Raw genomic sequence first — 13,725 nt, 5'->3', positions numbered from 1 at the left:
CCCTTCACTCTGGCCCACAACATCTCCGGTGTGAAGGCTGTAACAGAGACAAGGAGCAGCAAGGTGTGTGTGTGTGTGTGTGTGTGTGGGGGGGGGGGGGGGGGAAGAGGCAGTGTCATTTTAACTATGGCTGGTGAATTGAAATGGGTAAGAGTGGGTAAATGGAAATCCCAGGGACTTTAAAAAACAATTTTTTAGTCACAAGTAGGCTTACATTAACACAGCAATGAAGTTACTGTGAAAATCCCCTGGTCACCCCACTCCGGCGCCTGTTTGGGTACACCGAGGGAGAACTTAGCACAGCCAATGCACCCAACCAGTACGTCTTTCGGACTGTGGGAGGAAACCCCACGCAGACACAGGGAGAACGTGCAGACTCCACACAGACAGTGACCCAAGCCGCGAATCAAACCCGGGTCCCTGGCACTGTGAGGCAGCAGTGCTAACCACTGTGCCACCACTCAGTTGGGGGTTAGGAGAGGTGTAATAGTGGTTCCCTGTGTTTTCACTTCTCTGAACGCTTTCCTGAGGTGACTGCAACCTTGCAGGTGCAGGAAACCAATTCAGGCTCATCAACAACCAAATAGCAGCAATCTTTTGGTGTAAATGAGATTTTACTTGTGTTGCAAGAACCACCCCTTCCCCCGCCTGCAGCCCGTCTGGTAACAGGAAGTGCATGCAGAGGGCGAGGTCTCACCTCCCCACATCCCAGGCACACGAATAGCCCCCTCACTGCACACACAAAGGAGGCTCTCGGCCAGAGGGACTGACACTCACACGTGCTGACTCATCCTCCCGACTGGACAGTGCATCCTAATTGGGCACCTCCTGTAAAATCACCCAGCGAGACGCTGAAAGTCCGAAAGAGTCAGTTCAGTGGCTCTGCCTCCCATTATACATCACACCTGCTTTCCTGCTCCACTGAATGCAATGGTGTATAAACAAACATCTTGAATTGTATCAGTTCAAGGCGGCAGTTTCACCCCCTGCCCTTGTCTCAAGGTCAAATAAAACCATAGAAAGGTTACGGTGCAAAAAGAGGCCATTGTGTCTAAAATAGCCTAAAAATTGAAAAAAAGGAACTAGCTGTTCATTTTAAATCGCGCTTTCCAGCACCTGATCTGATCCAGGTACTTTCTGAAGTGGGTTTTTCACTCCAGCCTCAACCACCAACTTTGGCAGTGAACTCAAAATGATCACCACCCTCAGAGAAAAAGTTTTCTTCATGTCCCCTCTACTCACCTCAAATCTATGCCCCCCCCTCCCCCGGCAACTGACCACTCAGCCAGGGAAAACACTTCTTTCCTATCTAGGCTCCTCATCGTTTATTACACTTCAATTAGGCCGCCCCTTATCGTCCTCTGTTCCAGGGAATGAAACACAAGCCTATTCAGTCTCTCCTCATCGCTGCAATTTTCAAGCAATGGCAACATTCTTGTAAATCTCCTCTGCTCTTCCTGCAACGTGGTGACTGGAACTGTACACAAAACTCCAGCTGTGGCCTCACCAGCATTTTATACAGTTCCATCATTGCATCCTTCCTTTTGTATTCAACACCTCGCCCAATAAAGGAAAACTTTCCATTTGCTTTCGTGACCACCTTAGCCACCTGTTCTGCCACCTTCAGGGACCCGGGGAGATGCACTCCAAGTGCTCTCACTTCCGCAACCCCTCTCAATATCATCCCATTGATTGAGAATTCCCTTGCTTTGTTTGCCCTCCCCAGTAGGGATGGACTTTGGAAGACAGCCTGGTGTGCAACACCCATAATCATGAGAGTGAGGCCACCATGAGTGAATATAAAAGAATGTCTAGAAACAACAATTATCTCTACATTATTGGTAGGCCTTCACATGAAAACTTATACAAAGCAAAATAATAGTTGGTGCAAACACAGTTGGAACAAATTCAGTTCCCTCAATCTTCTTTTTAGAAAGGTTCTTTAAACTATTTATAATGAATGAATATCTCTTCGATAAATCTGGTGATGAGATATTGTGGAGCTGGTTCCTAAATATAGGGACCGGCGTAAGGTTCAGACTGCAAAATAAACGGGAAACAAGTTTCAAGGGAAATTTCAACATTGGCATTTCAAAAAAGCGACTGGAAAGCAGAAAGAAAGGACACTTAAATAACTATAATTTGTTCCAGTGCTCGTTGAAACTCAACTAAATTGGCATTTTAATCCTTTTGTTGGAAAATGACCAAATTCCACTCAACATTATCAGACAGAAATTCTCTGTGATTTCTCCCCCCCCCCCACCCCTTGACATATGGAGATTTGATATCAGCTGACACAAGGTTGAGAATTCACAAAGGTATTTTGACACTGTCCCTCCAAAATCTTCTCAAAAATTCGACAGACCAAAAAAAAAACCATGTGCCATTTTTGCAGCCTCTCTCTATGATGTTGCTTAGCAGCTGTGTGCTGCTAGTTTTATTTCAGAACACCAGCCCACGCAGACCTGTGAACCGTACAATAATGATTTCCTTTTATAGAAAGAAAAGGAACGCAAACGCTCTTAGGGTTTCAAAAACGCCGTACAATTGGCTGCGCGTAAGAATCACACAGTGAGAACATTTCAGAGGTTTGCAAGGAGGTCTTTGGAACAAAGACAAAATTATTTCTGGGTTTCCTGCTTTTGTCTCAAACTTTGAACTGAATTGTCGCCCCCTTTTCCACGGAAGGTACAAATCCCTCCATGGTCTCGACCTCTCCCAGTCTCCAAACCCTTCTCCAGCCTTACAACCCTAAGATCTCTGCGTTCCTTCAATGTTGGCCATTGCTGCATTGACAATATCCACTGCTCCACCCTGGACGCTTGTGCTTTCAGCTGCTGAGTGCCCATAGCTCAGGAATTCCCTCCCTCAACCACTCTGCCTCTCTCATCTTTAGGAGTCTTCTTCAAAACTTCCTCTTCAAAAAAATGTTTGGTTGTATGTCACATTAGTCACAAGTAAAGCTTACATTAGCGCTGCAATGAAGTTACTGTGAAATTCCCCGAGTCGCCACAGTCCGGCGCTTGTTCAGGTAAATGCACCTAACCAGCACGTCTTTCAGAATGTGGGAGGAAACCCACGCAGACACAGGGAGAACGTGTAAACTCCACACAGACAGTGACCCAAGCCGCGAATCGAACCCGGCTCCCTGGCGCTGTGAGGCAGCAGTGCTAACCACTGTGCCACCCATGTCAATCATCGTCTGATTAATTCTCCTGTGTAGTTTACCATTCTAAAGTGCCAAACAAATTAGTGTTGGCACGATGGTTAGCACTGCTGCCTCACAGCACCAGGGACCCAGGTTCAATTCTGGTCTCAGGTCAGTGGTGTGGAGTTTGCACATTCTCCCTGTGTCTGCGTGGGTTTCTTCCGGGAGCTCTGGTTTCCTCCCACAGTCCAGAGATTTGCGGGTTAGATTGATTGGCCATGCTAAGTTGACCTAGTGTCAGGGGATGGGCAGGTTAAATATGTGGGGTTCCGAGAATAGGGCCTGGTTGGGATTGTGGTCAGTGCAGACTCGATGGGCCAACTCCTTCTGCCCTGTAGGGATTCTACGATTCCATGAAATGCAAGGTGCTGTCACTGCTTTCAAATTTGGATCATTTTATTGGTACAGGCCAATCTGGGGACTGGGTGAAAGTGGATTGTTATCACCAAGACCAGGTGGAATGAAGATCTCCCCTATGCTTTGGCTGAAAAAAAAAAGGCCCCACAGGCCTTCTGAGTTCAGGATAGTGGGTTGGTGACCATCTGGAGGTTTAGGAAGAGGCAGCAAGTACAGGAGTTTTCAGCGTGCGTGGAACTGTGAATATCAGCATTGGCAACTTCTGGGAGTGAGGAAACCTTGAGGGAAGGAAAACCCTAACGCTAATGAGTATAGACTGCATGGGCGGGAGCAAAAAAAGAGTAGGAATGCAGTCGCTACAAGGGATTCCAGAGCCGGGGTGGGGGGGGGGGGGGGGGGAACACAAACAGGCATTCCAGTCACCGTCACGGTGAGTCCTGCCTGCTGTGTTGCCTGCCTGTTGTCAAGGTAAAGGACATCATGGAGAGGGTCCAGTATATTCATCAGGGGAAGGGAATGGGCTAGAAGTTGTGGTACATGTCAATATTATTAACATTGAGCGGGACCAGGTGGCACAGTGGTTAGCACTGCTGCCTCACAGCACCAGGGACCTGGGTTCGATTCTGGCCTTGGGCGATTGCATCATCTCCCCGTGTCTGTGTGGGTTTCCTCTGGGTGCTCCTATTTCCTCCCACAGTCCAAAGACATGCTGGTTAGGTGGATTAGCCTTGGTAAATTGCACTGAGTTATGGGGATAGGGTGGGGGAGTGGGTAGGTGCTCCTTTGGAGGGCAAATGTGGGGATTCTATGGTTTTGAGGTTCTATGGTCAGATCTGAGGTCTAGGGAAAGTGGAATCTCTGGGATACTCCAAAGTGCTGTGCAGCAGTGAGTGTAGAAAAAGGAGGGAAGGCAGGATCAATGTGTGTCTTGAGGTATGGAACCAGGAGGGGGGCTTTGAATTCTTGGGGCATTGGGATAGATTCTGGGGCAGAAGGCATGTATTCATTTGGGAATCGCAGCGGGCGGGACACGGACTATACAAAGGTCCGTTGATCTCAGACAGGATTTTCTGGCCTTGGGGCGAACATGGCCAGAAAATCTCACCACAGTGTGGTGAGTGAGGTTGGTGAGCTACAAGTACAATTAATCAGATGGAAATATACTATAATAATAATAATGGCCCTTAATGGTATAAAGTGTTCCGGAAAGATAGGAAAAGAAAATGAGAAGGTTGGGAATCTTTTGAGAGGGTGCAGGGAAGCGAGGGTGAATTGATGGGGGTCCTTAAAATTGGGAAGAGTTTTTAAAACAGGGTTTCCTTTGGATGTTCTGGTTTCCTCCCACAGTCCAATGATATGCGGGTTAGGTGGATTGGCCATGGTAAATTGTCCCTTAGTATCAGGGGGATTAGCAGGGTAAATACATGGTGTTATGGGATAGGGCCTGAGTGGGATTGTTGTTGGTGCAGGCTCGATGGGCTGAATGACCTCCTTCTGCACTGTAGGGGTTCGATGATACTATCAACATTTTTTTCTCTCCCTCAAGTACTTGTGTAGCCTCCCTCACATATATCTGTCACTTGCCATAACTTCCTTAGCGAGTTCTACATTCTCACCACTCTGGGTACAAAAAAAAAGTTTCACCTAAATTCTTGATCTATTAGAGACTATTTTATATTTAGGAACCCCAATTCTGATCTCTCCTATAAATGGAACCATCGAACCCTGTAAAAACTCTTCCCAATTTTAAGGACCCCTCAATTGTCTTTAAATGTAGACGTTGTTAATAAACAAAGAGAATAATTTTCATTTTCTCAGGTGAAGATTAGTTAATGTAGAATGGTTGCTGAAGAGTCTTGCTTTATTCTGAATGACTAAAATGAGGAAATAGGTTTGGAAGAAAATGTCTCAATAAAACAATTCAAAACTTTCAAAAAGGTAGCACTCTTGTGATTTATGCAGAAATACAATCTTGCACCTGTTGTTGGGGAAAATTCTTACTTTAATTGGATTGTTCTATTTTTAAAAAAAATCAATCTTTTTGTGCTCATTAAAATGAAGTGTTTGTGCTGGGATTGGAACATTTTGCATGTGAGGCATCCAACGTCAGCACCAAGCCCCAGGACAGGTACAGCATGATAACATGTTGAGCTAACCTCTCCCTCCAATACACCAGTTGTTACCTTGGAAGGATGGTCCTTACTACACCAGCGTATGATTTGCTTCACCTGGTCATGAAGACCTGCCTCGCTGACTGACATCGTCGGTGGAGCGCTGAATAAATCTCAAGCATGTTCCAAGGCACAAAGCCACTAGCAATGCATTATAACTGCCCGTGGTTCCAGCGATGAGGTATTCTAACTACAAGGTTATGGTGGAGAAGTTAGGGTTGTTCTCCTTGGAGCGAAGGAGATTTAGGATTTCATAGAGGTGTACAAGGTTCTGGCAAGAACTCCAAGACATGGGGAGAATGTGCAAATGCCATACAGTCACCTGAGGCTGGAATGGAACCTAGGTCCCTGGCACTGTGAGGTAGCAGTGCTAACCATGGTGCCACTGTGCCACATAGGGTTTAGCCAAGGTGAGAGGAGTCTCATGTAGAGCATTAACATGAGGGTGGTCCAGAAGTGCTAAATGGCCTGTTTCTGTGCTGCACGTTCAACAGTTCACACCAAAAGTAGGTAGCTCAGCAAGAAAGAGCCAGAGAACAACTGAAATTACCTTTCTTTCGAGCTGTGTCTTCTGGATCGAGATTTCTGCTTACTGTCACAACTTTTAATACCAAATGGTTCCCTCCCTGGCGGATCATGTTCACCACTTGTCTGTGGCCCACCTTGACAACATTTTCATTATTGACCTGCAAGACATTTCAATGAGTAAATTTAGTAATGATAACCAACAATGATGGTTTACCATGTTACCTACACATTTCATTGGATCAGGAATGGACCATGCAGCCCCCTCAAACCTGTTCTTCTATTCAACTATATCGTAGCTGCTGTGTATCTTTAGCTCTGTTTATCTGCCCTGGCTTCATAACCCTTAATGTCCTTGCCTAACAAAAATGTATCAATTTTCTGCCTTCTGTCCTATCACAGACCTTTGTTCCAATCTTTTTTCCGAGTTCCCGAGAGTTGTTGCGTTGGACTCAAGGTTATTGGTTTCTCTCTCTCCACAGATCCTGCCAGACCTGTTGAGTTTATCCAGCACTTAGTTTTTCTTGCAGACTCTCACTGTTGCTTGCCTCCACACCTCCCCCCGCCCCCCCCCAAACCCCCCCTCACTTTCCCTACTTCTATATTGCTTAAAACTTTTTTTTCCCAGTTCTGAGGAAAGGTCATCGACCTGAAATGTTAACTCTTTCCTTTCTTGACAGATGTCTCTGGATTTGCTGTGTGGCTTCAGTTAGAAAGATCCCAAGACACTATCGTGGCAATGTCATCAGTGATTACCTGTTTTGTACAGCAAGAAGTCTCACAACACCAGGTTAAAGTCCAACAGGTGTATTTGGTAGCACAAGCTTTCAGGAGCCTGGCAGCATTAACCTGAAGGAGTGACACTCCGAAAGCTCGTGCTACAAAATAAACCTGTTGGACTTTAACCTGGTGTTGTGAGACTTCTTACTGTGCTTACCCCAGTCCAACGCCAGCGTCTCCTGTTTTGTAACAGGTTAATCTTGCTGGTGTGACTAATGGAGAGTCATTTCACTACTCGTTGAAAGAATCGAGCAGAATTGAAAGCACTTTCCTAACACCGCCAAGCTAATTTCAAAAGAGAACTGAAAATGTATTTGAAAAGACAAAAATGCAGCGCTATGTGGAAAAATTGGGGATAGTTCTTTCAAAGAACCAGCACAGGCATGATGGGCCAATGGTCTTCAGTACTGTATGATTCTGAAACACAATGACGAGCGGCAATGTTAAACCTTGATGTAGCAGAAAGGGACAATATGTTTCTAGACAATGATTATGCCATTCTGGACAAGTAATACTTGTGGACTTGGGAAATGAAAGAGAGCAGAGGGAGCAGGTAAGATGACGGGTGTTACAGCTGAAGTTGGATCATGGAGTCCAAGCAGAATAAACGGCAATTTACCAATAATCCATCAAGTGGAGGGGGGTGTTGGGCCAGGGAACACAATAAATGACTCACTACACAACTTAATCCTCAACAGAAACAAATTCACAAATGCACCTTTCTTCTCATGGTTTTCCCCAAGATAAGAGCATAAGATTTAGGCACAGATCATTCAGTTCTTTGAGACAGCTCCACTATCCAATAATAGCTGGTCTGATCTGACTGTGGTCTCATCTCTACTTTCCTTTCTACCCTCAACTCGCTTGTCTATCAAAAATCTATTCAACTCAGCCTTGAATAAATTCCATGACCCAGATTTTCCAGGGAAGAGAATTAAACAGACGAATGACCCTCGGAAGACCAGGGTTAAGAAAAGGAAAGAGTTAATGTTTCAGGTCGATGACCCCATTCTTAAAATGGTGTCCCCGAGTTCCCGTCTTGCCCACAAGAGGAACCATTCTCCTGGTATTCACTTTGTAAGGTTGCCTCAGGATCTTAAAATGTTTCAATAAAATCATCTCTCTTTCTTCTAAATTCAACAGGTATAAGCTTAACCTCTTCAACCTTTCTTTAGGAGAGCATGCCCCTGTCCATATCAATGGGGATGAAGTGGAGATAGCCGAAATGGTTTCTGGGTTTCCAGGTTACCAACAACCTGTCCTGCTCCCTCTGCACTGAAGCTCTAGTTAAGAAAGCCCACCAACGCCTACTTTCTCAGGAGACTAAGGAAATGAGGCATGTCTGCAACCCCTCTCACTAATGCACAGATGCACGATAGAAAGCATCCTTTCTGGATGTATCATAGCTTGGTATGGCTCCTGCTCTGCTCAGGACTGCAAGAAATTACAAAGGGTTGTGAACACCAGTCTGTCATGCAAACCAACCTCCCATCCATTGACTCTGTCTCCACTTCCCACTGCCTCAGAAAAGCATAATCAAGGACCACACGCACCCCGGACATACTCTCTTCCGCTTTCTTCCATTGGGAAAAGGATACAAAAGTCTGAGGTCAAACACCAACTGACTCGAGAACAATTTCTTCCCTGCTGCCATCAGACTTTCCTTCTCTATGAACGATATGCTTTGTCTGTATAGTGCGCAAGAAATAATACTTTTCACTGTATCCTAATACACATGACAATAATAAATCAAATCAGAAAAGCCCTGCATCTCAGAAGTTAATGTTCTCTGAACTGCTTCCAACACAATTATATTCTTTTTCCGTTGTGCCTCTTGATGGATGGAAGCCACACACACTCAGAGCCGCTCCTCAGACACTGGGGAGAAGGAGGTTGAGGAGGATTCTTGCGATGACCTTTCCTGTGGCAGATATTTCCACAGGCAGACCTTACTCCTTTCTTGAAGGTGGGCACAATTACAATTCTGAGATCTCCCAGCACGCTCTCTTCCTTCCAGATAAGAGATGAGGTCATGGATTCCAATCAGGAGTGCCTCTTTGCCACATTTTAGTACTTCAGCAGGGATTCCATCTACACTGGAGGCCTTGTTGTTCTTCAGCTGTCGGATGGCTTTTTCGATCTCACGGCGAGCTAGGGTCGTGCTGGGATGATGGCGGGTAGCGTGTGGCCAGATGGTGTCGAGGAAACTTGCATCAAAGTCTAGTATCTTCGTTGAAGTCAAACCCAGCACCAAGCTCGTGGTCCACAGAGCAGCCGTGGTCCCCACCCTACTGCATGCACCAGAAACATGGAAAATACAGAATAGACACCTCAAATCCCTGGAGAGATATCACCAACTTTGCCTCCGCAAATCCTATAAATCCATTGGTAGGATAGGCGTAACAATGAGAACATGCTCTCCCAGGCCAGTATCTCCAGTATCGATGCACTGGTCACCCTTGACCAGCTGTGGTGGGTGGGCCACATGTGACGCAAGATTCCCGAAACAAGTGCTCTGTTCCAAGCTCCGCAATGGCAAGTGATCACGAGGAGGGCAGAGGAAACGCTACAAGGAAACACTGAAAGCCTCCCTAAATAGATGCAACATCCCGGTCGACACGTGGGAATCGCTTGCCTTAGAATGCACAAACTGGAGAATAAGTATCCGTGAAGGGTCAAATCACCTCGAGCGTCACCGGAAAGAGCACGTGGAGGCCGAGCCAACATTCTATTTGCCTTCTGAATCACTTGCTGTATCTGCTCAACAATCTTTTACGGTTCATGTGGTAGGGCACCCGGATCCCTCTATCAAAAAGCAGGAAGTGGATCCAATGGAACTTTACCAAAACAAGTCAAACTATAAAATCTTGTGTGTTAGCCCCTTCAGACATCAAGGTATGATGGGGAGCAGGGGGAAGTGCATATGCATACAAATAACATGTCATGACATGCTTGAAGAACAGGGATGAATGTAGTTGATATTGTGAATATATTGGAACAAAGAAAATTACAGCGCACGAACAGGCTTGGCCCTCCAAGCCTGCACTGAGCATGCTGCCCGTGTGAACTCAAACCCCCTACCCTTCCGGGGGCCATATCCCTCTATTCCCATCCTATTCATGTATGTGTCAAGATGCCCCTTAAAAGTCACTATCGTATCTGCTTCCACTGCCTCCTCCGGCAGCGAGTTCCAGGTGCCCACCAATTCCTGTGTAAAAAAACTGGCCTTGTACATTTCCTTTAAACCTCGCACCTTAAACCTATGTCCCTTAGTAATTGACTCTTCCACCTTGGGAAAAAGCTTCTGACTATCCACTATGTCCATGCCCCTGATAATCTTGTAGACTTCTATCGGGTCGCCCCTCAACCTCCGTCGTTCCAGTGAAAACAAACCAAGTTTCTCCAACCTCTCCTCGTAGCTAATGCCCTCCATACTAGGCAACACCCTGGTAAATCTTTTCTGTACCCTCTCCAAAGCCTCCACTTCTTTCCGATTGTGTGGCGACCAGAATTGAACACTATATTCCAAGTGCGGCCTAACTAAGGTTCTATAAAGCTGCAACATGACTTGCCAATTTTTAAATTCAATGCCCCAGCCTTCTGGTACACTGTAATTTTATATTGGAGTTAGGGAGTTTCATCCCTTTATCTTTACTGGTTGGGGCTGGATGTCACAGGAATACAAAGTTATACCAGTGCTGTGTTCCCCGTCTGGTGCATTCACACTCCACAAGGTTAGTATTGGTGCATAGCCAATACTGCTTTGCACAGAGGCTAAATCTGGAGTGTGAATTGGGTGTGAACTGACCCACCCCCAAGCAAAACGAATTGCAACTCCCTCCTCCAGAAAATCTCGGCCTGCTCTGTTCCTGTGCCAGTTTGTCCGAGACACAAGAACACTGTCGTTACCCTCACCCAAGCTAAATGTTCATGCTAAAACTACAGCTTTGGTGTCAGCTGTAGGTAAGGTGGTAGTGCTCTCGCTTGTGAGAAGGTTGTGAATTCAAGCCCTGGGGACTAAATCTAAGCCAATACTCCAGTACTGCACTGCCAAACATGCCAGCTTTCAGATGAGACATTAAACTGAAACACTGTCTGTCCCCTCAAGTGAACGTAGAATATCCCCGGCACTAGTCATTGAGTCAGAGTCGTACAGCACAGAAAAGGCCCTTCAGCCCATCCAGTCTGTGCCAACAATAACCACTAATGACGCACTTATCCAATTTTCCTGCACTTGTCCCATATCCTTGAACGTTATGATATTTCAAGTGCGCATCCAAATACTTTTTAAAGGTTGTAAGGTTTCCGGCTTCCACTGCTTTCCCAGGCAGTGCATTCCAGATTCCCATCACCCTCCGAGTGAAAAAATGCTTTCTCAAATCCATGAATCTCCTTCCCCTCGCCCTAAACCTTTGCCCCCTTGTGATTGACCCCCTCAACCAAGGGGAACAGCAGCTTCCTATTCACCCCATCTCCAACCCCTCAATCTTACACACCACAATCACATCCCCCACCCCCCTTCAGCCTTCTCTGCTCGAGAGAGACCAAGCCACGCCTATCCAGCCTCTCCTACCTCAAATGCTCCATCCCAGGCAACATCCTGGTGAATCTCCCTGTACCCCCTCTAGTGCAATCACATCCTTCCTAATTGAAGAAAAGCAAGGGATTCCACCTGCTGTTCTGGCCAATATTTATTCAACTGACATCATGAATAAAACAAGACGTGATCATTATCACATTGCTGTTTGTGGGCTCTTGTCGCTGGCTATTACATTTCCTCGATGATATTAGTGACTAGACTTTAAAAATCCATTAATTGGCTGTTATCACTTTGGGCTGTCTTGAGATCCTGAGAGACGCATTAACTTTCTTATAAATATGTCCTAACTTGCTTCAAAAGACGGGTTGAATAGATTTAGACAAGTAATGGAGGCAGCTTGCCAGAATGTATGTTGAGGCTATTGTGCTGGCGAATAAGTTCTTGGGATCCCTACAACGCAGAAGGAGGCCAATTGGCCCATCAAGTCTGCACTGACCCTCCAACTGAGCATCTTATCCAGTCCCATTGCCCCCCTCCTCCCTGCCCGACCCACATAACCCCACGTATTTATCCCACAAATCCCCCTTGCCTACACATCTTGGGACACTAAGGGTCAACTTAGCATGGCCAATTAACCTAATATGCACATCTTCGGACTGTGAAGGAAACTGGAGCACCCGGAGGAAACCCACACTGACACTGGGAGAACGTACAAACTCCACAGAGTCACCCGAGACCGGAACTGAACCCAAGACCCTGGCGCTGTGAATCAGCAGTGCTAACCACTGTGCTGTCCTTGCAAAGGTGCTAACTTTTGCGACAAAGAGAAAGCTTTTTTTCTGTAACGTGGACTTGGGTCGGAACAACGAGAGTCTCAGAATACATGACTGAAAGCACTGGAATGTCTCCTGACTACAGTGGGGTTATAGCATCAGCGAAACATTGATTCCAGTCACTTCCAGCAGCACAATCCCCAGACATAATTGATGGGGGAAATCATTCAATCATCTGCATCCTGGATGCAACTTTACGTGGTGTCGCTGCACGCAGTCTTCACTTAGTGGTCAGATACTTTTGCATGGTTGCCCCGCATGCCACTGTGAGTGTGCCACACCTATACAGGAGTTTCTTCACATTGCATAATGAACATCCACAATCTCCTATAGTAGGGAAGGGCATTGGACAATTTAGGAAGTGGCCGAGATTGTACCTTCATCGCAACTGTGCTGAGAAAAAACAACATCCATCCTTGAGTACAGACAGTGAACCAATAGCAATTGGAGCATTTAAACTGTTTGAATTACCTATTAAAAAGGGAAAATGATCCACAGCTGGGGAAAAAAAGCCTTGGCGAATGCAAACAAAAAGATTTGCATTTACATAGCACCTTTCACGACTGCTTTACAGACGACGAACTGCTTTTAAAGTTGAGTCACTGTTGTAAAGGAAGCGTGGCAGCTAATTTGTGCACAGCAAGCCCTCAAAGACAACGGAGATAATCACCATGATAATGAATGTTTTTTTCCCCCTGTGATGTTGATTGAAGGATAAATATTGACCAGGGATAATTTCCTTGCTTTTCTTCAAAATGGTACCAGGGGATTTTTTTTTTATATATCCACCCGATTAGTCAGACATTGGTTTAATGTCTAGTTCACTCCCTCAGTTCTGCCCTGTAGCTTTCAGCCTAACACTGACAATGTCAGACACGTTTTGCATTGTACATCTGTAAAAGAACACAAGAACTGGGAGCAGGAGATGACCAGTTAGCCTACCTAGTCTGCTCCGCCATTCAATATAACTCATGACTGATCTTGGGCTTGCCCCCCCCCGACCTATCCCTCGATTCCAAGGCACCAAAAATCTATCCATCCCATCCTTAATGCGTTCAATGATGGAACATCCACAACCCTCAGGGGTAGAGATTTTCCAAAGATTCACAACCCTTTTAATAATTTCTCCTTACCTCCATCCTAAATGATCGGCCATCTATCCTGTGTGTTTTAGAATCCCCGTCCAGCAGAAACAATCTCTTAGCGTCTACCCAAGGTCAACAGACCTTTCCGGTTTTGGGGCGGGTGCAGCTGGAAAATCCTGCCCGATTTCTTTGGAGTTTATTAGAATGAGAGGTGATCTCATTGACG

The 13,725-nt window shown here is 45.9% G+C and overlaps 1 protein-coding gene across 1 annotated transcript in view; it reads right to left on the bottom strand.

The window, feature by feature from the left end:
- The window catches only part of LOC144499283 (SH3 and multiple ankyrin repeat domains protein 2-like), a 427,127-nt gene that overhangs the window by 55,238 nt on the left and 358,164 nt on the right, over positions 1 to 13,725 (bottom strand). The window contains exon 5 of the mRNA XM_078221398.1: positions 6,287 to 6,422. Within this exon, the coding sequence (XP_078077524.1) occupies positions 6,287 to 6,422 (136 nt within the window). The remainder of the gene's footprint in view (positions 1 to 6,286; positions 6,423 to 13,725) is intronic.

The sequence above is a fragment of the Mustelus asterias genome, chromosome 9, assembly GCF_964213995.1.
Source record: "Mustelus asterias chromosome 9, sMusAst1.hap1.1, whole genome shotgun sequence".
Classification (NCBI taxonomy): Eukaryota; Metazoa; Chordata; class Chondrichthyes; order Carcharhiniformes; family Triakidae; genus Mustelus; species Mustelus asterias.
Note: the sequence above shows the minus strand (reverse complement) of the source record. Positions and strands in the feature narration are given on the sequence as shown.